This window comes from Pholcus phalangioides, unplaced genomic scaffold, assembly GCF_987345545.1.
Source record: "Pholcus phalangioides strain wild (caught in Gottingen) unplaced genomic scaffold, Ppha-v1.0 ptg000043l_1, whole genome shotgun sequence".
Taxonomy (NCBI): Eukaryota; Metazoa; Arthropoda; class Arachnida; order Araneae; family Pholcidae; genus Pholcus; species Pholcus phalangioides.
The window spans coordinates 4167662-4195346 of record NW_028301629.1 but is presented as its reverse complement, the minus strand read 5'-3'; the positions used below and the strand labels follow the sequence as shown (position 1 = coordinate 4195346).

Genomic DNA, 27685 nt, shown 5'->3' with positions numbered 1-27685 from the left:
ATTTGAAATGATAAGCTTTTAGGTATTGTTTAATCAAAACATTCTCTGGGGTAAGAAGGGCGGGTGCATAAACTGTTTCAGTCTACGGTCATACATTTGAGATTGGGTGCTTATTGTGCTGTGTGTAGTAGTATATTTTGTTTAGAAATACCTTCCACATAGAATGGAAGAGGTCTTCTCATACGCTATATTCCCACAGGCCAGAGGTTGTGTACCCCCTACTCTAGAATAAAATACATTGCTCTCAATCATTATTTAAACTCCAAAAACATCCCTCAAATTATCTAGAACCTTGAAAGTTTGAGAATCTGATTATAAAAAAAAATTCACTTGGTCTTTGATTTATAGAGATAGAAGTAAAAAACAATCCGGACGAAAAAATTATACCTGTGTTATGATAATATTCAAAAACGTATGATAATAAAACTTCTTGTGTGTAAAACCCATAAAAAATGGTTCATGCATGAGTATATTGAAAAAAACATAATTATTTATGAAATTTTACTATATTAAGTCTTGAAGTCTATCTTTTCAAATTAGCCGCTGTTGTATATTTCGAAAAGTTAAATTTTAAGACTTCACATGGATATAAATATCCTAAATAAATATGCTTAACTCTACAGAATGCAACTTACTTTTTTTTTCTTACGTGGTGCTTCAATGACATAAGTCAATCTTCTTTCAACATCAAAAGGGCTAATCAAGCAGCAAAAAAAATGGAGGTGGGTAATGATATGGGATAAATTAAAAAAAACATGCATAAATAAAAATAACAAGAAAATAATTGGTTTGTCATCATAGCCTTTCAAAACCAATAACAAAATGAACTCATCTACATCCATAGAACTTTTATTTGGGAAAGATGTTTCCATCTATTTGCACTGATTCAAGTTCATATTATAAGGTCTAAAATGAACAATATCTCAAATATTTTCATTTCTCTCTGCAATTATATTTTATAGTATTCCACTTTAGTAAAGTAAGGCTTGGCCTTGAAAACTTCAAACTATCACTGAGATAATTATTTTTTAAAGAAAAACTGAATGTATAACCTCTTCATTCCAAAGGTCCACATTGTGCAACCTAAGGTTTAATGGTTTTAAATCAACTTTTTTTATGATTCTTTTTCAAGTTATTACCTAAGGTACTCGTGTATACCTAATTCTAATGGTCCTAATAAAAGATATCAACTGAAATAAACTAAAGATGAAATTTTCTTTTTTAAGGGGCATTTTGATATACAATAAACACAAATCAATCAAAAAAATATTTTTAATAGCCAGTTTTGGTTCGGGGGTGAAGAGGTTATGCTAAAATTTCAAAATCATGCTCATCAATATGTTGCATATATTTCCTTAAAGACTCATTAGAGAAGAGTTAATTTGGTTTATTTCTATACATCTATTAAACAGTACATGCACCATGGAAACATTCTCCTGGGAACACTGTAATGGAACTTAATGTTTGGCAGTCATAAGCAGATACGAAAGGGCGACAATGGTATGAACTGCCCCTCCCTATTCACTAATTCAAATTGTATTATTGGCATAGGCAGGAGGGCGGGGATGAATTCCCCCGCACAAATCCTGTTCCCACACACACACATTGAGAACACACGTGTTTCACACTTGAGAAATGCTGCCTTCTGCTTTCCATACTGAACGTGAAATCGGTGGATGCCTGAATTTTCAGGAATTTTTATGAGAGGATCAAAATCTTCCTGTACTCTGTGGAGAGACCTTGAATACATTTTTGTCAGACTAAAATCTTTGCAAAAAAATTAACCCAGTATTAAAATAATTAACTTATATACTTAATACTTATTAAATAATAAGTTTTCCTGTTGTGAACTACAAAAATAAGATTGAAAAACTGTTTAGAAATTCAAAGCTTTAACAAAAAAGAAAAATTTGATATACACAGAGAATATGCACTTGAATGAAATAAAGGCTAGTCGTAAAAAGTTAGCAATCTCTCTAAAAATAAAAATAATTTCAGTTGATGTATAAGGGTGCAAAAAAGCTGTATTTAACCTGGAATTTTAATGGCTAATGAAAAAAAATTAGTGCCTCAGAAAAAGTTATTTTTTTTACTAAGTTTCCCCAACATTTGACTAATTACTTTTAACAACAAAGTTAAAAAGTTAATCAATTCAATTAATTCACTTTTTTTATTCAAAGAAAAAGACTCGATGACAAACCATACCTACAGAAATCATATAATCAGAACATGCAGATACTAGTAGAGTACTTTTAGGGGGTTAACACTTAAACCTCATGTCAACTACAGCACCTGAATCAAGCATTGAAATAGCTTGCACATAATGCTGTTTATGTTATTTTTTTGCCACTTACAGCAAGCTTGACTTAGACCTATCTCAAACGATGAAGTTAAGAGTTTGTGCTAATTCCAAACACAAAAAGTATGGCAGCATCATCCATGATTATTCCAATAAATTAGAAATAAATAAACTACTAAGAAAACTATGAAAAATATGAAAAAACTATAATAATGTGCATGCAAATGGGAGGTATATCAGGAAGAAATATGATTCCAGAAAGCCAGGCATCCAGCAAGTTACGAGAAAAATAGAAGAAAAAACAAGAAATGTGTTAATATAGTTTCGTAACTTGAATAAAATTTTAATATTAGACAAATAAATACTTATGACTAAAAAATAATATAATTATCATATTGCCTTACATGATCTATATGTTATGGTAAAAGTGATAAATTGGTGATTACGCATAATAACCAACTGAAATGGTCATGATTTTTCATTATCACCAAATGTATCATATTTACCTCAACACATACAATAAAACTTTGATTAACCGTCACCACCCTCACCAAACAGGGATAACAGAAATCTCTTAATACAGTAACATGATTTATGTACAGTAACGTTATTTGACTGCAACTTGAGATAAAAGTTAAAATAAAATCTTTTAAAAGTGAATAATACATACATATTGTATTTAACTCTACAAAACGATCAATGTAAACTTCAATATAAGGTCAGCCCAGGCAGCGGTGATATTGAAAATAGCGTCCCTTATGTTATATCTCTTCCAAAATTCTTTGACAGTCATGGCATCATCAGATGAAAGCAGGCCTTCGATAACGGCTTTCTGTAATGTTGCTTCATATTTTTACTCATGCCCTGGTCTGTAGGCTGGATAAGTGGAGTTGTATTCATTGGGTAAAAGAGGCATGTTATTTTACCATCACTTTTGATTTTGCAAGAAGGGTGTATCAGAGCATTTTTCACTAACAGCAGTTCTTCCTGCAGCAACTGCTTTTTGGTCATATTAGGAGCTCTAACTTGAAAATGGTCGAGAATGAAAGATACTGCAAACATTTTTTGGTCCATCCAAGCACTTTTTTAGACATAATAGTTCACAGAAAGTGCGTTTATATTTAAATTTTTGAAAGCACATGGTTTTTTGGATTTACCAATTACAAGCAGGGGTTATTATCTATGACTGCCGGTGGCATTTGCACAGACCATGGCAGCGATTCGATTTTTTTAACCTTAAAACCTGGAGCTGTTTTTTCCGTATTTTTTTAGACGATGACGGATAGATACAAGAAACTGAAGGTTAATCAAAGTGTTACTGTATATTGAAAATAATTAAAATAACAATGTAAATATTCTCAGGAACATGTCATTTTACTCTTCTAATCTTACTTTTAAGGTTTGGTTTCCTGTATCCAAATAATTATATGATGATTGTGAATGATCATGTGACCTCTTAGATTTTTACTCAAAAAGTTGATTTCATTAATTTTGTACAAGTAAAGTGTTTAGAGCAGTGGGTCCAGACCAGGGGTGTGGGAGAGCATTTTTTGGGGGGTGAGATGGAAAAAAATTACAAAATGGTGACTGATTATGCAGGAAAAATTAAAATGATAAAAATAGAATTTTTCAATTCCTAAAAAAATATGAACCATACCAATATTTTGACACCTCATCTTCTGCTAATAGAAATGTGTCTTTTTCGATTAGTGATCATATTTGTTTTCTATTTTGGTTGAGAAAGAATATTATTTACTTAAACTATTTTGCAGTTTGTTTACATTGGTACTTCCTGTTATTAGCATAATGTGCTTAGATTTGATACTGCTGTGAACACACATAACTCAGCAAAAATGTCAAAAAATTCAGCCAAGTGTCAAAAAAAACGCTGGAATCAATTTAAGTGAAGAACTATTCAATGAATCCTTTTTCCCAAACCTCAAAAATTTTTTTTAGTTTCGTTTTTGAATTAATTTAAAAAAAAAAAATAGAAATTAAATATTTGCCATAGCCGAAAAGACATTAAATAATAAGTAAAAGAAATCATAGAAATTAATTATTAGATAATTAATGCAATCAATTACAGGAAAAAAAACTGAATTTTCTAACAGATAAAAAATGTATTATCCAAGGGGGTGCGGGAAGGGAAAAAGGTTGGGAACCACACACACACTGGTTTAGAGCATGTAGCACAAGTGGAAAGCAAAAGCACTCTTCGAGAGTTAAAGTGCTCCCACGAGACAGTACTGACAATACCTGATTTTGATCTAAAATCAATAATTTGTTGAGTGAAGAAAATACTGAAATAAATAGTTAAAAATATGTTATGGATAAAACTTCATACACAACACACTCATTATTTATATGCATATTATTACTACATATCCATATTTTTTGGGTCCATTTTTCTATATGGTGATAATCCATTGATAAACGTTATTCTCTTCAATGAAACAGAACATTTAATGAAATGCAAAATGACTTTGAAACCTACACAAAAATACATCCCAATCTCTTGAAGCTAGCTTCACAAAAATTGTGTTATTTTTTTTCATTGAACCACCTATATGTCCACTCTGTAGATTATTTGATGTAATCATAAATTTGGTTTTCTAAAAATACAAACTATAGACATGCTCTTACCTATCTATGGGTGATAGAGGGGCAGAACTATCATCATCCGAGTTGAAAGTTTCTATAAGAAAAGGAAAAACTTTTAAGGACGTAACTTAAAAAAATACAAATAAAATTTTTAATAATTGCGACAAAGTTTTAAAATTAACCTAATGGCCAATGTTCCCGATTGGGAATATCTGTTTTAAGAACAGTGAAAAAATATTTTTCATATACGAAAGCACTTGATTTTTTCCCTGCAGTTGCAAGATTCCAAACTTTATTTACAAAAAAAAAAAAATTTCATTCATTTCAGCATTTGTCATTTTATCTCAAATTTATTTTTTTTTAATCCCCCAACTTGAAAGGAAAAAAAAAATTTTTTTTGCTTTTGTTTTTAGTTTTAATGTTGCTTCTACGGCATGGACCAGTCCTGAAAACATGTAGGAAAATTTTGTTTCATGAGTTTTTCGGTTCATATTTCTAAACTAGAGGATCAAAAAGGGAAATGAAAGGAAAAAATTAAGAAAATAAATCAAAATCTTAATTAGGGCAGTAGAACGTTAAAAAAAAGTGGGACAAAATATTATTTTACAAATGCGAAGATAATTTTGTCTAGTGTCATTAAATTATGAAGGGGAAATATTTTATGGTTCTCTCTATTTTCGAACACAAGTAATATTTTAATGTCATTCTAACACCTCAAAAATATTTTGAGATAACATTGTTTATATCTCAAAATATTTTCATTCACTCATGTACATAAACTAAAAAATTATCCTGCTTTCAGATCTTGCATTTATTTGTATAAACACATGCTAATGTTGCTACTGCATTTGCTTTATATACATTTCTCTTGCTCAGTTTGGCCTATATAGCACGTGTAAGTTCTACACATTTTGATATTGAACTGCATTTACGTAAACTGTGACATTGTTTATTTTGCCAACCAGTTTAGAAAGCATATATATATTTTGGTTTGGGTAAGAGGAACAAATTTAAATAAATTGTTAGTTTAAATTTTGTATTTACTAATTAAATTTACCATCTTCTTGAATAGACATATTAGATTCTATCATTCCAAGTATATTCTCACTGGTCTGATGGACAACATGCAGTAGAAGCTGCTCCTGAATCCTATTGTTTTCTGTCACTTGCCTCAAAGATGACTCCAATGCTTTAAGTTGAATGTCTCGTTGAGCTGCCTGTATGCTCTATAATTTGAAAATAATACTCTATGAAAACTTATAAATGAAGCATTAAAAAAAAAAAAGAACAGTTGATATGGTTAAAAGTAATAACATCACATTTGTGCAAGCACAAACAGCATTTAAAATATGCTGGATGTTTCAAAAGTAAAGCTGGTTTGATTCCAAAACAAAATGGGAAAATTTGATAATGCCACACATGCACAGTAACTTCATCTTAATGGCAAGCAACTATGGTATTGTCACCAGCATATTACAGTTCACTTTTGTGTAACTATATAAAGGCTTGAACATACCTTAGAAATGTTTATATCAAAGAATATTATTCTACAAATTATATATCAATGACTGATGGGGCATATGATGTGTAAGTTGCATATAACCTTAGAAATACATGCCCTGTTTTTTGAATGAAATGAAAGAAAAATGATAAACCGCTGAAATCAGTGATCTCTCAGAGATCCAATCAGAGTCTCTCACTTTAGAAGTGAAACTGCAAATAACATCACAATATTTTCAAGTTTTACACAAAACAATCTGTATTTCCTGGAGGTGGAAGCATTTAATAAGTGACAAACCATTGTAAAAAGATTAGTATATGTTATCCTTTCGATTTATTCCATGATAAACGAGAACACATTTTCACATTGTCTTTAGATTTTATTTACTACCTTATTTTAGTATCATCAAATCAATTATTTATTTTCATCTTTTTAGCATATTTACTAGGTTCAAAATTTTAGCATGACTTTTAACAAGACAAATCAAATTATACAGGGCTCCCACTCAAAAAATGAGAAAAAGTAGGAAAACGCAGGACTAAAAAGTAGGATGGGGGAGGGTAACCCCCTTAGACAACATAATCATAGCGTAATGGAAAAAAATCCCTAAAAAAGTTTTTTTTTGAAAAAAAATTTAAAAAAAATTTAATTTTCAATTAACTTTTTTTTTCATAGCACCATTTCAGTTTCCTATAAGATTGACTCAAGCCAAAGCAAAATGATAAATGACTTGGTTACAAAACCAATTTTTGGCCAAAACAGTGTACTAACAACCACAGATAATTCTTTGCTGTCTCTCCTCATATAAATTATATTACATTCTTTTTTGGAGTCTTCCAAAGTGCAGAGCTTGTCAACTCTCTTCGACAACGCACAGCAAATTTTGAAGACGTGCGTTTTTTAAGAATGACGCTCCTTTGAGACCAGGGTTGGTAAAAAAACCGGTTTTTTTGAAAAAAACCAAAAAACCGGGTTTTTTTGGTTTAAACCAGGTTTTTTTGGTTTAAACCGGTTTTTTTGTTTTAAATAGTATTAACATTAAAAACAACGAAATTTCTGAAAAATCATTCCCACTTCCAATAATTAACTAAAATAAAATGTTTATTAATGTAATTAACACTATTCCCATGCTAATTAATCAATAAATATTTATTAAATTTTAACAAAAACCAACTTTTGCCATTTAATTATTTTTTGCTTAACTCAATGGATTACTGTGTGTTTGAAAATTCTTTTAATGTTATTATTAATCATATAATATATAAAGGTTTTTCTCCATTTACTTTCAGTATACTTAATTAGGAAGCTATTTTGCAAAAGTAATAAAAATTAGGTGAATATAATGTATTTAATGAAGCATAAATAATGCAGATTAATTAGCAGTGATTTACGATATACAGGGTGATTATAACTAAGGTTCTGATTTCAAAACACTGTAAAAAAAGAGCGATTGTCAGAATAACTTGAAAATTGACATGAATATTCCTGAAAAAATTCAATTTTGTTTGATAAAGGGGAAAAAATACTTAAAAATGTAAAATTAATGACATCATCCAACATGTGGGAAATTTGCTCGCAGAATGGAAACGATAGCCAGTCATGGCAAAACTATAACTTAATTATAGCATTGCACGAGTCCATAATTCACGGAAACATCACAAAAAAAATGAAGTAATTGAACAAATAACTACAACTTACTCAAAAAATGTTAAATACACTCATTGCCATAAAAATTTGCGCACCCAGAAGTCGTCAAAATGAAACTAAATTTTACACATGTAAGTACTACGTTGATATAAGTAAGTGATTAGAAAATCCAAGAAAAAGGATCATTTATTGCAGAAAAAAGTACAGATGAACAGAAGTTTTAGTACTCTGTTGGACCCCCTCTAGCGCGAATGCACGATGCGATACGAGCGGGCATTGAGGCATACAAGTTCCGTATGATGTCCTGAGACATCTCGTTCCACAGTTGCTGTAAATGAGCCTCTAGTTCGACCAACCTCGTAGGGTGTACAACTTGCCGTCCCAGATATGCTAGATTGGTGACAAATCTGGGGATAGAGCAGGTCAGGGAAGGGTGGTAATGTGGCGGAGGCAGTCTTGTGACATCCTTGCTGTGTGTGGCCTAGCATTGTCTTGTTGAAAAATGGGTCCTGGGAGCTCTGCCATGAGTGGCAACACATGTGGCTGAAGGATGTTATGGACGTACCGCTGGGCTGTCATTGTGCCATGGATCAATATTAGGGGTGACCGTGTATCATAGGCAATGGCACCCCATACCATGACACCAGCTGTGGGAGCGGTGTGCCGCTGTAAAGCGAAGGCAGGATTGAAGCGTTCACCACGGGGCCTCCACACACGAACACGATTGTCATCACTGCTCAAGTTGAATCTCGATTTGTCTCTGAAGACGGCCTGGTTCCATTCCGTTGCAGTCCAATCCCATCGTGCTCGACACCACTCCAAACGGAGACGTTGGTGGGTGGGTGTCATTGGCAGCACACGTAATGGGCGCCTCGATGCCAGATGTCCTTCAGCCAGGCGCCTTGCAATGGTTCGGGAAGACACAGGGGCCCGTAGTGAAGCTGCTGCCTGTGTCTGGATAGCGGCCAATGAGGCAGTTGGCTCTACGCGTGCGTTTCGGATGATGTGACGTTCTTCTCAATGACTGGTCTGTCGAGGGCGTCCTGAACCTGGTCGCCGTGTAAATGACGTCTCTTCTGTCCACTGGTCCCAACACCGCCTCACAGTAAAATCAGAACGGCCTAGTTGACGAGCTACTCGCCGAGCTGACCACCCAGCTTCCATCATCCCGATGATTCTTCCCCTATCGAACTCTGACAACTGCTCATATGGTCTTCGACGGCGGCGTAACGGCATGTCTACCTCAGCATTTCCTTTGCAAACGATTAAATACACTCCAGCAAACTCTGCTTACCTGTTTTATACTCCAAGGAGAACGAAGTTCAACGCCCTCTAGTGGCATTACGCAATGTGCAATCATGCTGCATTTCTAATCATTTGCATATCTGCCCGACATGTACCTTCAGGCCAACTTTCGTTTCGATCCCACAATTATTTCTTGTGCGCAAATTTTTATGGCAATGAGTGTATGTTGTCCACCGCATGTTCTGGCTATGAAGCAGAAAGCACAAAAATTCTTGTTCAACAGCAGAATCGGAGTATGCCATGATCATAATGTGGATGTGCTTGCAATTCAGCTTTATTAAACCAAACACACTTCTAAACGGAACTTCTAACATATAGGGAATGTGCTGGAGATTACAATTCACCAAAGTTTGCAATCTGACCATAGTTTATAACATTTTGAGGTACCCCCAAAGCCAGAAGTTGCAAGGGTTAAGGTGCATCCTGTCAAAATGGGTCTTCAGCAGCTGCTTTGCTGGTATTGCAATGTGCATCTTGATAGAAGTTCTATCCACACACTGATGCTGTGGAAGTGCCGAAATGATGTGGTTGCACAAAATAGATTATACTGCTGGTCAAGTACAGCATCATCTACTTGCACATTTTTCACTTTTTTCTTTTGCGAAAGAAACGTCCATTGCTTCAGGAGTATCCATGCAAATTTTCAGGTCATTCCGATCAGTACTTATTGTATAGTTTTGGAATCAAAACTTAAACTATAATCACCCTGTATATAGCTGATTATTTTTTATAAATCTGTTACTACAATACAGTAGAACCTTGATTAACTGGGCTTAACAGTGTGTGTGTGAAAGTATAAAAAAAACAACTATTGAATATTAAGACAGAGATATACAGTAGGAGATGTGCTACTTCTTATGGGAATGAAAATGTATGTGAGGTAACATAACTACTAGCACACTAGTCTTTGTCCTTTAAGGACAGCTGGTGTCTTTATTGGATTATAGGACCACCTGCCCCTAGCATGATCGTGTCACTACTGTTGCTGCTTCTTTGTGAAGGGAAAAAGAAAGCTGTGAGATAATACACCACTAAATTTAGATGTGTGATGCAATCCTTATTCATGAATTTGCTAATGATAGAGCATCAGAATGTAGCCAAAGGTTAGAAAATGTTGTAAGAATGAGAAGTTTTGGCTTTTATATATAACTTTAAATGACTAAGATACTTCATATGAAAAATATATATATATTCTGGCCACTTTTATGAGACTTTTTGAAAAAAAACCACTTATAAAATCTTATATCATTTAAAGATATACCGTCAGAATGTACCCCAAGGATATAAAATGAGGTAAAAATGAAGCATTTTGGCTAATAATGAACAAATATGATATTTTTCAGGGGAAAAAAATGGTATTTAGGCCACTTTTATCTGATTTTTTGAAAAAAACCAAAGTGGTTTTTTTAAAAAAACCAGTTGGTTAAAACCAAGGTTTAAACCATGGTTTAAACCAACGTGGTTTAAACCAAACAACCCTGTTTGAGACCATTTTCAAAAGCGCAGTGTGCAAAATGTGTAGATTACAAGATCCGATATAAATAAGGCAAAGGTGAACCAGATAGTTTTACTGCGTTGTCCATAATTTTTTAAAGGGATTTGTTCACATTTTACTGTTCAATGCCAGTGTTGACAAATGAACCACTTCCATTTCTAGCTCTTTGCTGAGCATTGTAAATATTGTTTATTCCTCTTCATGCCTTAAAAATACAGAAGACACTGAATGCTATTGGGTAGCATCAGAATCATCAAACCTAGAATAGGCCTATGTATTCAACTTCTTTGAAATGCAAACTGTTGTTTCACCTATTTGCACCGTAATTTTGAATGATGAATGTTAGTTACTGTCCAACACCATCAAGTAATAAAATACAAAATTATTTTTCCATCCAGACAGAAGTTTTTAATGACTACTATACTTGGTGAACCCTCAAACTAAGCAAATGAAAAATTAATCAACTAAATGGTCCACATACACCCTCCCCCCCCCCCCCCCAATAACCTTAAAAATTATAAAATTTCTGCTTTGGCAGAATCATTAATTGCATTCTTCAACATTTGTAATATTTGGTAATATATCAATGATTTCCTGCTCAATTAAGATTAATTACACAAATTTTGTCGATAGGATTTGGTAAAAAAGTAGGAAAAGTAGGACAAAACCGAGAAAGTAGGACAAAACTGAGAAAGTAGGACAAAAGTAGGACATTTTACCAAAAAGTAGGAAAAGTAGGACGAGTGGGAGCCCTGAATTATACCACCAATTCTATGCATCAATAAATGCCAATATTAAAGATATCATTGAAGATGTAGCTATTTCTCAACAAGCTAAGTCAACCTGTCATACGTGCAATCAAAAATGTGTAGGATGTTAATTTTAATGTTGTATGACATCACATTCGAGAATTATACCTAAGGAGAGGATTTATCATGTCCAAACTGTCACCTTTATTTGCTTACTGAATTCCCTCTGCTTTATTTTGCTATACACACTTTGATCTTTGCTTTCTTCAAATCCAATATTACTGGGCAGATATGAACATTAGTCTTGAAGTTATAGCATAATTTTTACTTGGAAATATTTTGTTACTCGAAACTGAGGTTTGGGACAGCTCTCTCTGGATGATCATGTGATCTCATAGCCTTCAGTTTTATCTTGTTGAAGTCTTTTATTCTTGTTCACTTAAGATAATCAGCAAAGAGATCAGATCATTAGCATAACATTTACTTTATGCTTTTTTTTTCTGATCGTGCATTTAACTTCGTATGAATATTTTTTATCCTATATATTATATATCATTTATTTATATTTTTATGCTAAGCTTTTGATTATGGGACCATAGACAAGAAGGGTTGGACATATTTTACACAGAAAAGAACCTTCTTCAATATAAAAGGCAGTAGAGTTTCCATTTAAAACAACTACTGTTCCGTCAAAATATTAGTTGTATAGGAAATTTATGAGAAATAAGTTTTTCATTTTGTAAGATATTCCGACCTCATGTAATACAAATTTTAAATTCAAAGAAATACATTTAAAGTTAACAAACTTGATTAATGGCCATGCTCAACAATTTATCGAGGAGATATTTTGCTTCTTCCAAATTCACATGCTTCAATGAATTTGCAATGTAAACAGCATCCATATCATCCTAGAAAATTTCAACCCATTATTAACAAATTGCAATCAAGTTATAAATGAGTAAATAAATAAATATATATATTGGCAGGCACCAATAAATTTACTAAATATGTATTTTTTTCTTGTCAAGTCCAAGATCTGTTTACCTTTGTTTCTTCCAATTGCATAATAGTTGTTTGGCAATCAGCAATGTTTTCATGTATGTATTCTATGTTAGCTTGTAAACCTTCCATTTCCTCTTCTAATGCCATCAAATCTTTTTCAGCCTGTTTTTTGAACATTCAAATTTTAAAGGTATGGATATAAATAACCACCAGCAAAGAAAACCACCATATGAATTACAGTAGAGCCCTGATAAATTAGGCATGTGCACGCACGCACACCCCCCCCCCCCCTTATGAACAACCTTGTTAGATAAGATCCATAGGTGTTGTGCCCTGATCCAGCCTTTATCTCATCAACCATTCATCTGGGAGTCATAGTTCTAACTAAAAAAATTATCAAAATGTATCCAGAAATCACTATCAGTTTCAAAAGTGAAAATATAATATGTCAAAAAAAAAAAAAAGTAAATTTTTACACGGTCCTCCTGTTCTCTAACTTCCAATTAGAAAATTGCTGCGCTGACTACCCAGAGGCAAAAAAAATCTACATTTCTAAATGCAGTATTTGCCGAGATATTTGAATTAAAAATTGTAGAAAAGTTGGGAAAGAACAGTATATACAGTGAAACCTGTCTACGACTGACAGTGTATGAGACGGAAACCTGTCTTGAATAGAACAGAGAAATAGTCTTGTATATAAGACGAAAACTGCCTAACGTGGAAACGGAAGGCATATTCAATCAATTTCCAGATAAAAAACCTGATGAAATGGAAAGAATTTTTGGCCAAATACAAGTTTTTGGCCTTTGAATGGGAAGAAATTAAGTAGTACTCTGATCCCCCCCCTCCCATTTTGTTAGTTCGTTTACTTCTTGAAAAAATGATGAATGCTTACTATTTTGTATGCATATCTGAAACAGTTGTGGAAGTAAGGGATTGGGTTTGAATGGAAGCAGATTTTTACTATCCAAAACTTAGTGAAAGCCTGTTTAACATTTTCATTATGATGTTTAACATTTCATTTTTATACAAATATAATGCTACAACAGGAAAAATGCCCAACGAGGTAGCTTTGTAAGAAAACTTTTGTTTTTTTACAAAAATATTGATAATTTCCATTTAAACTAATTCAGGAGAAATAGAGGAGACTTATTATTCACAATTTTTACAGTGTTTTAGCGTTTCATTCAGTGTCTGGATGGTCACCTGTCGCAAACACGTCTTGGATTTGAACACATAACTGCTGGTGATAGAGGTAAAGGAAAAGCAAAATTTAAGTGTTGTAGAGAGATGTAGAATCTCTTTCTCTTTCTTTCACAAACATTATTGCTTGTTGATTGTGACTATTTTTAAAATGGTATAAGATTTTCCAATTTTCTCTCTCTATTTAATATATTAGAAAATTTTCACTTTTGACAAAAGTAAGTGTTTATTCTACTGTTATTCAGGAGAACGTTTTTATTGAACTTTAAAAATTTGCAAATTAAATATGAAATTCCAAATGTACATTAATTCAAAACAATGAAGAAATTCAAAATAATAATATGCATGTCTCTGTTCAATACTCATTGCTTTATATTATTTAGGGCGATACTCTCAAAATTTAAGTTTTGCCAAAATGATAAAAATAAATCACTGCGTATATTTTTGTGTGTGTGTAACTTTGCAAAACTGAAAACTGTCTAAAAAGGAAAATAATTTCAGTCTCTTGACATTTTGTTTTATACAAGTTTCACTGTATATAAGGCAGGGGTTCTCAAACTTTTTCTATCCATGATGGAACCCCTTTTCTCTATTCAATGCTTATCTGCGAGCTCCGCTGGATCCTCAGAGCTGTTTTAACAAAGAATCTTCGCGAAAAACCTTTTTCAGAGTCAGTGTTCCGTGGCACTTAGTTTGAGAACCCCTGGTATAAGGGATATGGGTATTGTCTGTTAGTTTATGCTGTTCTTCCCCCCTTTTCCTCCGGTTTTTAATTCAAATAGCTCAGCGAATATAGATTTAGTAACACAATATTTTTTTTTTGGGCCTCAGGAAAGACAGGACAACTTCCTAATTGAAAGTTAGAACACAATGGAACAATATAAAAATTTTAGATTTTTTTCCATTTTATGACACACTGAATTTTCACTCTCAAAACAGGTACACAGAGTGATTTTTGGACACATATTTTGATTATTATAAAACTAGAACCATATCTCTAAGACAAACAGTTGATGAGATAGGAGCCAAATTAGGACTTAATGAACACAAATACAAATGACACAACAGGCAAAATGCTCAATGAGGTGGCTGAAAGAAGATAAAAAATATGTCCAATATTAAAAAAAATACAGCAATCCAAAATAAGAGCAATTATTACGGCGGAAAAAATTAAAAATTATATATGAGAATACATAACAAACTGCCCATAAAAAATTATGGTTGTCTTGTGTAAGTATATATACAGTCGTACGATACATTATATAAAAAACACTGAAATTGAAAATTCAAAAGCAAAAACATACCAAGAAAAAAATGGTTTTTTTTTCTGACTTCTTAAATATCTTGAGTGGCAACGGATATCCATCTTCTTATATGGGTTTCAAACTTCACCCACGTTTTTTGACTCGTTAACTAACGCCATTTGGCTTTTAATTTTGTGATACCCCAATGAAATTGAATTTAAGGTAGAATTTTTTTGTAACTTTTTAATTTATTTTCATAAACTACTTTGGAACACACACTTGTATGGTAGTGTCCATTGTTTTTATTTTTTTATTTTATTACCAATGCTTTTTTCGTGTAAGTCTAGTGATTTTCAATTTTGCATTTTCTCAAGTTTGCTTTTCTTTCTCATGTATTTTGTACTTCTAAAGCTTGTTATTGCAAAAATGTCAGGGGAACGGATGGTAATTTCAGCCATTCTATGGCTTGCCATCATCAGAAACATTTTTGCTTGTCTGGAACAATATCAGGGATTCCCCCTGAGAATGACCTCCTCTCATTGTTCCTTATATTTTCTCTTTCTGTCCTTATCTTTATATATATATAGAAAAATGGATAGCATAGAAATATGGAGAGCTTCTCGATTCATTCTTCGACATGACAACCATAATTTTTTATGGACACATTATATCATTGATGGGTGGTATATTTTATGACAAAAAGTCTGCTTATACCAAGCTTTTAGCAATCCAAGATATTTACAGTCCCAATTATTATCAGGACTTCACTGTATTTGCCATTTGCCAGGGTGGGGGAATTTCTTTCCAGCATGTCCCTTACACATAAGTTCCTCTGGGAAATTAACGAAGGGGGCATGTTTGGTTTTCCCCCCCTGCATTTTTGCCATTCCAATTCCAAAATGATGCATTTATGTATTTTACATATATATCAATATTCTCTGGTGTATACATTTTCTTTTCCATAGATAACAAAAAAAAAATTCATTAAGATTACTTAAATTCTGAGAGTCATACTACATACTCAATCAAATATCTATGTAAAACAAAGAATAGTTTCATCAATATATCAATCTGTGCACACAAGCTATCATTACATCATATATGGGAAACAGCCTTCTATCAGAATAGAACTGATTGAATTTCAAAGATTTTATACCTAGAACCTTATTTAAATAAAAAACCTACACATAATTCCATCAGTCCTTGGTCCCTTTTTCTTCTAAGCTTTTCAAAACATCTACTCAGCCTTTCCCTTTCCTGAAAGAAACATTAAAACATTCTAGAGCAATTCGAAGATTGATTATATTTTGTCTGCAAAACAAAAATATTGATTTCTAAGCAAAACAATAAAGGTTATTGACATACATGCAACCATCGCTCCATGTCTCTTTCGATGTTATAGATACTCAACTTATTCAGAACCAATATGGTGATCTGAAAAATAGAGTCTATTAGAAAAATACTGTTATTCAAAAACTAAGAATCCTTTTAAAAACCACTAATACCTAGAGTTTTGTTGATCCAAAACTTAGCAGCACTGCTTAAACATTGTTTTTTGATTGATATTAATTTTTAAAATTTATCTAAAAATAGGCAATGCCAAAAAAGCAGACTTAAGTCTGGTGCATTGTACATGCTATGGGGTTCAGAAGTAGCAAACATCTGTCTTCCAAATTAAAATGAAGAAACTGACACACTAATTTAAGAGTACAATAGAAAAAAAAAACCCCAAGAAAATATTGTAATTGTTATAAATGCAAAATGAATCAATATAATGATACTTAAAACACCATTGTCATGACCATACAATAAAAATGTATTTAAGTGGGAAAACTTAACAGAAGAAAACAAAATGTTTTGATATGGGGGAAAAAATGTAGGACATCTTGAGTATGGAAACACATTAAGCGAGACACCTTAACTGCAAGATTCATCGCATTTGAAAAAGGATTTTTACACATTCCTCCTCTTCACAATATGCAAATCAGAAACATTGAGCAAGTGTTCAAAACTTTTTAACCCTTTGCAAATCAGTAGAACCTTGATTATCTGCGCTAAAAGTGGGGAAAGTGAACATGAATAATCAAAAAATGCGGTTAAACCACCAGGTCTCAGGAATGAAAAAAATAATTTAAAATATCAAAATTGGAAAAAAAGAAGTATTCACATATTTTACCTGTTTAAAATAACTATCCACTGCATATATTCATATTATCCGAGCGAAAAAAAATCTAATAAAAAATTACTTTTATTTAAACATTGGCACACTTCTAATATGCAGCGTTCTATTGATGGCACAGAATCAGTATAACCTTGATTATCTGGGCTAATGTAGGGGAAGGTGATCATGGATAACCAAAAAACTTGATTATCTTTTTTCTGTCAGCTTCATTCTGCACAGATATCAAATGTACTACAAGAATGACCCAAACAAGAAATAGCATAGCATAACAAGGAATAGCAGCCGATGAGCCATGTGGGCACTTGGCTGCATCCGAAATTACAAGATTCTTGTGCTTTATCTTTCAGTTGCAAAAAAAAGCAATACATTATGATTTATGATTATACTTTTTTTTTCGCTATTTCCTGTACTTTGCTTTAAATCTTCAAGTGCCGATTGCTCCAGGACAATGTCCGGTTTTTATGAGTGCATATGGATGTTGCCATTTCAACACGTTGATATGGGAGTTCAACTCTTAGAATGAGGGGGCAGTCAGTTCTGTAATAGAATGAAGAAATCCAGTTAGGGGTTTGTAAGTCCTTCCTAGGCTTAACCCAGGCTGAGGGGAGCTGCTTTCGCGCCAACCCCATAAAGACTGGACCTTAGTTCCTCTGGCACCAATGGTGGATCATAAAGAGAAACTGGTCTTGTTCTCCAATAAAACCTTAGTGGAACGCCACCTATCAGTGGGACTGTGAACTATACCTTATTTATCAGTCGGAATCCTTTTCCCATTGTTTAAATCAAAATGGAAATGATTGTTTTCATCACATAACCTGCACAGCCAATGGAAAAAACACACAGATAGTGAAGAGCTGAACATAAAATTGCAATATTTATAGCACGGTTAATACACACATGGATAATTGAGGTTCTACCAGTCAGAGATATGCCCCTCCCTCTACACAGTTGAAAAATAATGTTTTTCTTTCAGTTTTCTTTTGTGAAAGATAGATGACAATCAAAACTGTATAGATTCAATACAATTGAAAAAGAGAAGATACAGCACAAGCAAATCTGTCAGAGAATAGGGAAATAATGAAACAAAAAAAACATATATAGTGATAACTTGGCTAACGAAGCATAGGTGCATTGCCCTCTCTCAACATCAAAAATGTGTGTGAATGACCCAATATATATGTATACATATAATTGGGTATAAATATATGTATTGGCATAATCATGCCCCCCCCCCCCCACAGACATTTGAGTCCATCTCAGCATATGTAATAAAGATAATTGGTTCTGGAATCACATTCGTAAGCAGAAACATGATTTCCTATAAGTTTCTATGGTAAATTGTTTAATTAGCTCCAGATCCTGCAGAAAATTTTAGGATTTACAAAACAGCAAGTACTGTAAAAGTACTTTTAGAAGTATCTATAAAAAAGTAAAAAAAAAAATAAGTGGGAGCTGAGCTGAACAGCTTTGCAATTGGATGGAGAATTTACAGGAACTTGAGAAACTAAAGACCTTTTTATTTTATACCAAGTGCACATCCTAGTTAGGTTTCTAGGTTTTCTCCCATGTGACATAGTCAGCTCATTTCTCTGTCTCAACCAAAGCTGGTTAAAGAAATTTCACGTTTTACCCAGCTTTGGTCTCAATACATGCAGATGGAAGAGAAGCTCCTAGAATGCCCAACTGTTCAGTTTGACGCTGAGGTCTGCACTGAAAGCATTCAATTCAGAGCTCCTTTCCTATGCATTTTCTCTTGGCTCAATTTTTAACTTTACATGAAATGGTTCAAAAATTTTAGAAAAAGAAGTGGAGGCACACGTGGGGGAAAAGATTCCAAAGCGGACATAGATTAATTGGGATCAAGATATTAATTCTAATGAGGATTGGCACAAAATTTAAGTTTACAATATGGCTGTGTTACATTAGAGTATGCACGCAATCAAAAAAATAAAAAAGCATTAGCCGAAACTCTATCCGTTAGCCACGGTTGAAAAATCATGGAAATAATCTTTGTTAGCTAAAAATTCATAAGCCGAAGTATCACACATTCACACCTATATACAGGGTGCAAAGGTAACAGGGCGCACATGGCGTTTTACGGTCAAATCGTTGATAATAGAGGTATACTTCCAATTAGGAAAATTATCAAAATAACGTGCAGTACTCAGATATGTCATTCATGTTGCAAGGGGGTTGTATAGTTATTAAAATAAAAAAAATTAACTTTTTATGCGAACACCCCGGGCTCAAAAACCCAATTAGAAAGTCGTTGGCCTGTCTCTCCTGATGCCAACAAAAAATTCCAGTAAAATGGTTTAACTGCATTTAAAGCTGTTTTTCTGAACCTTCCCCCGTTTATCAAATTAGAATATCTCAGTGAATATTACACTTAAAAACATGGGTTTTTTTGGCATCAGGAGAGACAGGGCAACAACTAGATACCTTGAGCACAGGGTACCTGTATAAAAAATATTTTTATTTTTATTTTAGTAACTACACAACCCCTTGCAACATGAATGACATACGAGTACTACACATTATTTGGGTATTTTTTCTAATTGGAAGTATGCCTCTAGAATCAATGGTTCACTAATAAAATGCCATGCATCCTGTAACCTATGCATCCTGTATACCGTATATATCATTATATATCTCTTTCATTTTTTTAAATTTCATTAAAAAAACCAATTATTACTACAAGTGATAACAAGTCGCAGAACGAGTTGTGTTAGTCCTGTGGATACACCACAGAGAGCAAAATGCCTACAACAATACAGTTATCCAATCATTACACCACTCATAGTTAGAAAAAGTGATGGTAGATGGCGGCACCACACACAACAAACATTACACAGAAACAAACTTCACATCAGGTTCATAACACGTACACACACATTCTAGCATGTACCAATTTATTAGAGATTCCACAGAGGAATATGGACAAGGTATGTGTGGTTTAGTAGTAGTCTTGTGCATATACACGACTTGTTTCATGACTTGTTGTTGCTTGTAGTAGCTTCCAGTGAACGACCAGCCTTAGGCTATCATCCAAAAAGTGGTGGGAAACTTTTAAGGGTTAACACACATAAAAATGATACAACAGGCGAATTGCCCAAGGCGACTGAAAGATTATGGATGTTAAATATAACCGAAATACCCAATATGCAAGCATATATCACCTAAAAAAATTAAATTATATATAATACACTGCCCATAAAAAAATTATGGTTGTCTTATCTATAAGTAAGGATAGCTTCTCGATTTATTCCACTATGTCTATCATACTTCGTTTTAAATGTATCAACTGTGTTAGAATTCACAACCCTGGAGGTAAGCTATTCCATTTATTGGCAACTCTATTAGAGAAAAACTTCCTACAACACTATAACTTGGAATTGTTAAACTTCTCTTAAATCTGTAAAATACAATGTATATTACCTTCTTCTCCACAGCCTGCCATTTCTGTTTCGCCAGTTTTTGAGAGAAAGGATAGTTTCTAGAATTAAAATCTAAGAAAGAAAATTCAGCATTTATATAAATTTATAATTATGACACTATTAAAATTATTTAAAGCAGATGGAACAGTAAAGATTAAAAAAAAAGACAACAAAAGGAATTAAATGTTTGTCAGGTCAAACAAAATCAACCATAAATATGAATAGCTTTGGAAATGAATAAATTCCTAATTTTACCTAACCCTTACATATATTTGCTAAAAAATCTGAGCCAGTTTGTTTTTGTTCATGAAGTAATATTTCCCACATGTGTGTCTTTTAATTGATTTCCACACATACAAAACTGTATTTTTCAAAATGAAAACAAATGCATTATCATAAGTGCTACAAAAGTTTAAAATTATGTTTTTAAAAAAAGTAAGTTAAGCAGCACATTCTGAGTAAAATTGTTTTATTATAATTCAGATACACTAGAGATTTGAATTAAACTGTTTTATATACTGCATTGATTTTTGCAACACTGTCTCTTAACCATGTTGAATAGAAAATCTGAATGACGATTAATCCTGCACATGCAAAAATTACAGTTGGTAAATCATAGCTACCATTTTTTGAAAGACTAATCATTGCTTTATCCTTCTTTTTTTTTCAACTTATAATATCATGATTGGGGTAGAAAAATCACCTTGGAAAAAATGGATAGACCTATATAATTTTTCTTTAGTTCATTGAAAGTTTTACAAAGATCATAGACTGTTTATTACTGACACAATATGTGACATAACATAAATGCTCACTGCTTTTAATCAAGGAAGATGGGTTTCTTATGGTAACAGTTTTGCTTTTTCTTCGTAGAGCTATAACTTCTTCTTGTTTACGTTTCAACACAACTTCTTTTGCTCTTTTCTCAGCCTGAAGTGTCCTGATTTGGGTCTCTTTATTCCTTCCCTCCTTCTTAAGCATTGCGATTTCTTTGGACCTCACTTGTTCTGCCTCTTTATGTTTCTTTGCTTCCTCTTTCATTTTGTTTACTAGTGCAACCTAATTAAAAGAATTCGATGCTAGATGTAAAAAACAAGTATAATCTTTTAAATTAAAATAACAAAAGCACAACTACTTTCTCTAACTCTTTAAAAAGTTTTTATAACTTTCCGCATTATAACTGCCACATTGGAAATAAAAGCATGTTAAGAGACAGATATTTCGATTTCGGGGTGACCGAAATAAAGCAGATCAAGTTTGGTGAGATATCTTGGGATTGCTGCAGTGAAAGTAAAAAAAAGCAAAAAAAAAAAAAAAATTTTTTTATGGACAATCAGTGGAGCACTGGTATGTTGAAACAAAAGGATATAGACACATCAAAGGTAACAAGTAGAGAAGCTGGTAGGGACAGAAAGACACTGTGAAATTAAACTAGTTGATGTTAAAAAGATAAGTAAATTAATTTTATTTCTACAAAATTTGCCAGGCATGGATCTGAGGGGTGGGAGTAGAGGTCATGCTGCAGTCATACATCCTGTATTTCGTGGTAGAGAATTTCTTTTCACATACTTTTTTCAGCAGGCTCAGGAGGGGAAGGGTGCTACCCCCCCCCTTTCAGATCTGTTTCTACCCGATGCCTAAAAAAAATTTGCTGGCTCTCAAGTATTTTTTCAATTTGTCCAGTCCAGCCCTGTATCTAGTGGACATTTTTAAAGTGGATCATATTAATGATGACATGACATGCGTGTAATGATATAGCATACTTAAAAAAAAAAAACAAAGCAGTTACTTACTTTTGCTTTCTTCATTTCAGCAACTTCATTCTTCAAACTCTTTAGCTGCCTTTCATAATCACTTTGCGACTTCATCACTTGAGAATGTTCTTTTTTGGCTGCTTGCATCTGTCTCATATCATTTTTCAAGGCATTTAGTTTTTTTTCAAAATCTTCATTAACTCTTCTAGCTTTGTCCCCATGTTGACTTTCACTACCTCCTATACACAAACAAAATAAAAAAATAAAAATTTAATACTAAGATATGAAGTTCTGCTTTATGAACTCCCAGTATGAAATGCTCACAAAAAACTTTCCCAACATGGGCTATTTCACACACTTTGAATCAATCGCACTATGGTATACGGTTGAAGCCCAGTCAAATTCAACATCCATGCATAAGCTAAGCTTTAAACACAAACCAGTTGAATAAAAAATAAGCCTTCTTAACAGATTCTACTTTTGATGTACATGACCATGACTTATCTCCTTTATTGTGATTTACAGTAGATTGTACTGGAATAGACAAATATATTTAAATAATATAAAAAACCCACCTACCAATTAGAATAATGGTCATTGTTGAACAGTTGGTGGGATGGATGTCTGTCATATTAGCAAATGAAGTCATCATGCTTAACAGCATAACATGTACATGAAGTGTGACATCACTTAAGAACTAGTATTTGAATAGCAAACTCTCAGATATATAATTTCTACACATACACACCTGAGCACTTAAGCATTCATTTAGCTCTGCTCATAATACAGAAGCCACCAGGCCTCATTTAAAGTCTCAGACAAATAAATTTAAATTTGTTTCATAACAGTGACTAAAAGTCATGGCTGCATAATGTCTAACCATTTCATTGGAAGGTGAATTTCAGATTTAAAAAAAACTAATTCATTTATTTTTCTTTATAAATTATTTTGGAAACAAAGATCCATTATAATTCGATTTTCGATTTAATTTTATTTTTTCACAATTCCAGTACACATCTCTCACTATGCTGAGCCCACACACTTTTCCAATTAAAGTTTAGAAACTGTTGCCTTGTAAAATTTAATTTCAGCAATTTCTAGTTTACATTTAACTTGAAGTTCTTTTAATATGTAGTAGTATGTTAGGATGAATACTTTTGCAAGAAAAAATACTAGTATTTAGAAGTCCCACATGAATGTGTGCAGTATAAAAATACAGAATTTCAGAATGTCGTACACAAAAAAAAACTTAAAACTTACTGCTCAAGTTACTCAAAAACTTGTCTCTTTCTTTCTCTGTCTCTTGGATTTTGTTCTGAAGCTGTATTATTTTTTCTTCATACCTCTGTCTCATATTTTGCAGCCTACGCTGGCTCATTTCGACCTGTTGAATAAGCTTCTCTTTCATTGAAATCTCACAAGTTAATGAAGCAAGGTTTTCACTATAGTTTTCTTCAAAGAAAAGGAAAAAAATTAATATAAGACTTGATAAATATTTTTGATCACTAAGATACATTATCTTTAAAGGATAAAACATGTGAACGAATCATAGCAAGACTTTCAAAGCTGTGGTGTGTTATGGCAAGTTTTCGCTAACTCATACCATCACGAGACCACAACTTTTTTAAATAGTATGTTCCTCTATTGAGTTGTTTTTGTTACCACAATGATTCTACATTCAATTAATGGATGTTTTTAATCCATTTTTTCATTATATATTTATGAGGAAGATCAGATTCAATGGATTCTTTTCATCATTGGGAAGGAAAAATTGACATAGCTGGAGTTCACTATTCTCTTCAAAGTATTTAAAAAGAAAAACTGTTGCAAACCATTTTGCTGTAAGCCTTCGCAAAGTCGGTGCACACACATTACTGCAACGAAAGATCTTTTTTTTTTCTAATATAAAACTTACCACCTTCATCTTCATTAGTTTCAGAGCTGCTTCCTATATCCACATCATCCTCTTCCTCAAACTGTTAAAACAATAAAAACTACAAACATAAATATATATTTTATACTTATATAATATAAATATAAAACTACACATAAGCCTAACACACAGTTAACAGACTATCTATAAAGAATCAACCTCTGGATACAAAAAACAAAATTTTTAGCCCTTTTCAACTTCCAATACATGCAGTGATATTTTATACAGCTATAGCAAGCCTTTAAAAGTATGATAGCAGACAAAGCCTAGCATGCATTATGCATGCCTAATAAATAAATCGGCAAAATGGATAACTTTATACATTAGTATATTTCTTTTTTCTATACTTCATACCAAAAAGAAAAATTCTCTTAAAAATTTAGAATGATTTTTATATCTCCAGGATGAATACAATTCACGTAACGTTTTAATTGAAATATAGAGCAAAGTATTTTTAATTTAGAAGTGTGTTCCAACATTCCTATTTAATTAGATGTCATCAAATGTTTATTTTTCAAAATTATACCCCCCCCCCTACCTCTTTTTAAGGATTATTCAAAAATGAAATAATATTTTCAAACCTCTTGTTTTTCTTCAAATTCTTTCTCATCAATGTCTTTCTCATTTTCCTCATCACCAATAGTAGATATAGATTTCCTTTCTCTAAAAAAAAGATTATAAGTGTATTGGTAACTTTTAAAATAAAAAAAACCAACTAACTACAGCATGCAATTTTCAATTAAAGTCTAAGTTCATACAAGGTTAAAAGTTAATTTGTACTTCTGTTTTCCCCATTGCTTAGATTCAGGGACACAGATTTATTAACACCACAGTTACAGTGATAATGAAAGGCAAACAAAACCATAAGAAAACATAACCACACAAAAGATAAAAATAGATTTCAACTATCACTATTGTTTAATTATTCAATACTAAAAAAAAAGGTAAATTTTAATTTTTTTGCCTCAAACAGATAAGCTCAATACTTACACTGAACCAGATGATTTAATTTTTTTCTTCTGCTTCTTCAATTTTTTGACATCCTCTCTGGCTTCTTGTAATAGTTCATAAACAGATGGAGGAGAATCTATCCTAATGTCATATTGTCCGGTAACTGCAATAGCTGATGACGGACTGGATGATAAACGAGATGTGGGCTTGCTGTAATGTTTCCGAAGAAAAGAGTTCACTTCCTCAGATTCAAGCAACTTTGCTCTGAAAAAATTCCAGCGATTAGAAGCCAGAATTTTCATATCATAAGAATAAATTCCAGAAGTTTTCATCATTATATTTCTTGGCATAATTGCCTCATAGCATATTAGCTGCAGTGTGAAAAAAAAATTAATCTATATGTGACCTTGATGTTACATTGCCACATTGGTGTATCTATCTGATACACCTTTCCAAGAGCAAATTTGACTTTCATGTATTCTAAAAACAAATATTTGTTACATTAAATGTTTGCTAAATGCTCGGATTTCACCATAAATACAGAAAAAGTCTATTATAATGAGTACTGCATATAAATGAGAATCTAAGAGTATTATACAAGTAATTCGCAAGTGACTAACTAAGTGTCAAGGAACTAATTTTAAAGATGCAAAAAATATTCACTTATAGCAAGTTATATATAAATTTAAATCAGAACATATTTGCTATAATGACAACAGAAATTCTTGAAACGCATGTTTTTCTTTCCCTTTCTATAAAAATTAAACATAAAAATGGACTGGAAAGAGTGGAATTTTTTAAAAATCTCTTCCCCTATTCATAAGTGCTTATAAACGAGGTATGTCAGTACTTCCCCATAGACAAAAAGACTACATTCTGTATCTTACCTTCTTGTTATCTATATAGAAGGTAGAAAAACACAATTTTATCTGCAGGTTGGGCCCAACCTCTGGTTTTGACATCATGACATCATTGTTATTTTCATAGAAAAATATTTTCTCCCCCTCTCTCCCCTTTCTTGAAATTTTCAAAAATTGGACACAGGGCAAACTAGATCTTTACAAATCATTTTCTTTGCCTTAAATGTTGTTGGACACTTTTATAGTGTATGCAAGGGTCTTCAATCCATGGCCTGCACACCAAATGTGGCCCTCCAAGCTTTTTTCTGTAGCCCTCAGACCATTTTTAGAAAATAGCTATTTCACATAAAAAATTAATTCCAAAAAAATTTCCCAAAGAGCTCTGGCCACTGCAAATCTGTGTCCATGTATTTAGAACTGTGAGATACTTTCCACATTTAATAGTATATTGCTGTGCATTTGATACATTAAAAAGGCTATTGTAATGAATTCAGGGATGTAGAGCCAAAACACTTTTTGAGGCCTACAATGTCATTTTGGCTACAATTCAGCATTCAAAATGTATACAGAGTTACAGAATTTAAAGAAATGCTAAAAAACAACTTTATGAAAGGAATAATTTTAAAATTATTAAAAAAAATTAATTTCATAAATTATGAAAATTTAAAATGAATGAAAAATAATTTCAAGTTTGTCAAGTGAATTTCAGATTTAATAAAAAAATAAATTTATGAATGGATTCATTAATTTAAAAAAATGAATTAATTACAGGAGATTATTTGAAAATAAATAAAATATTCAAATTGAATGAAATAAATTCAGAGCAAACAAGAGTGTTCAGTGAATTTGGAGAACCCTGTTTAATAGCGAGAATACCACAGTATGACTTGGTGGCCCGCAGGTTTCGAGGAAAGTTTAATTTGGTATGCAAAGTCGGAAACATTGAAGACCCATGGTGTAACGAATACTCTGTACAGTTAACCTCTCTTAACGGACACCCATCAGAAATGGCCAACCCCACTTTTTTGGAGGAATAATAATTTTCCCATGTGTAACAAAAGTATGCATTTCAAATCCCTGATTAAAGGTCACCCCTTTTTTATGGATAAAATTTTTTTTGTCCCACCGATGTCCACAAAAGGGAGGTTTTACTATACTCCATTAAAGAAACTGAACTGAATCTAAGAAAAACTTATATTTACTATCTTATGAAAAGTTAGTCATTTACATTAAAGAATTTTTTCTAACTTCTGCGACATGATAATAACATTCACTAACCCTGACATAAGAATACACTCAATAAACAATTTTTTAAATAAATGGATTACACTCATTACCCCATCCTTTGGTTGCTGATTTTCACCTTTTTAATTCTAAAGGGTTGCTCACTAGTGCATCTTTGCATTATTAAAATTAAAATCTCATTTTAATTACAAAAGAGACTCACTCGTTACAAGCACCTCACTGCTCCCATAAAGAACAATTTCCTTACATTTCAAAAGCCCCAGAGTAAATGTGAGAT

General features: G+C 32.5%; 1 protein-coding gene across 1 annotated transcript in view; it reads right to left on the bottom strand.

Moving 5' to 3' along the window:
- Nucleotides 1-27685, bottom strand: part of LOC149063813 (kinesin-like protein KIF21A) — a 68492-nt gene that overhangs the window by 21718 nt on the left and 19089 nt on the right. Inside the window, exons 13-26 of the mRNA XM_089255650.1 lie at nucleotides 25343-25567; nucleotides 24934-25015; nucleotides 24335-24395; nucleotides 23680-23871; nucleotides 22459-22658; nucleotides 21481-21724; nucleotides 20667-20737; nucleotides 16412-16480; nucleotides 16232-16303; nucleotides 12642-12761; nucleotides 12404-12505; nucleotides 5958-6126; nucleotides 4943-4994; nucleotides 636-696 (exon numbers count right to left, since the gene is read on the bottom strand). Of these exons, the coding sequence (XP_089111776.1) occupies nucleotides 636-696; nucleotides 4943-4994; nucleotides 5958-6126; nucleotides 12404-12505; nucleotides 12642-12761; nucleotides 16232-16303; nucleotides 16412-16480; nucleotides 20667-20737; nucleotides 21481-21724; nucleotides 22459-22658; nucleotides 23680-23871; nucleotides 24335-24395; nucleotides 24934-25015; nucleotides 25343-25567 (1720 nt within the window). The remainder of the gene's footprint in view (nucleotides 1-635; nucleotides 697-4942; nucleotides 4995-5957; nucleotides 6127-12403; nucleotides 12506-12641; nucleotides 12762-16231; nucleotides 16304-16411; nucleotides 16481-20666; nucleotides 20738-21480; nucleotides 21725-22458; nucleotides 22659-23679; nucleotides 23872-24334; nucleotides 24396-24933; nucleotides 25016-25342; nucleotides 25568-27685) is intronic.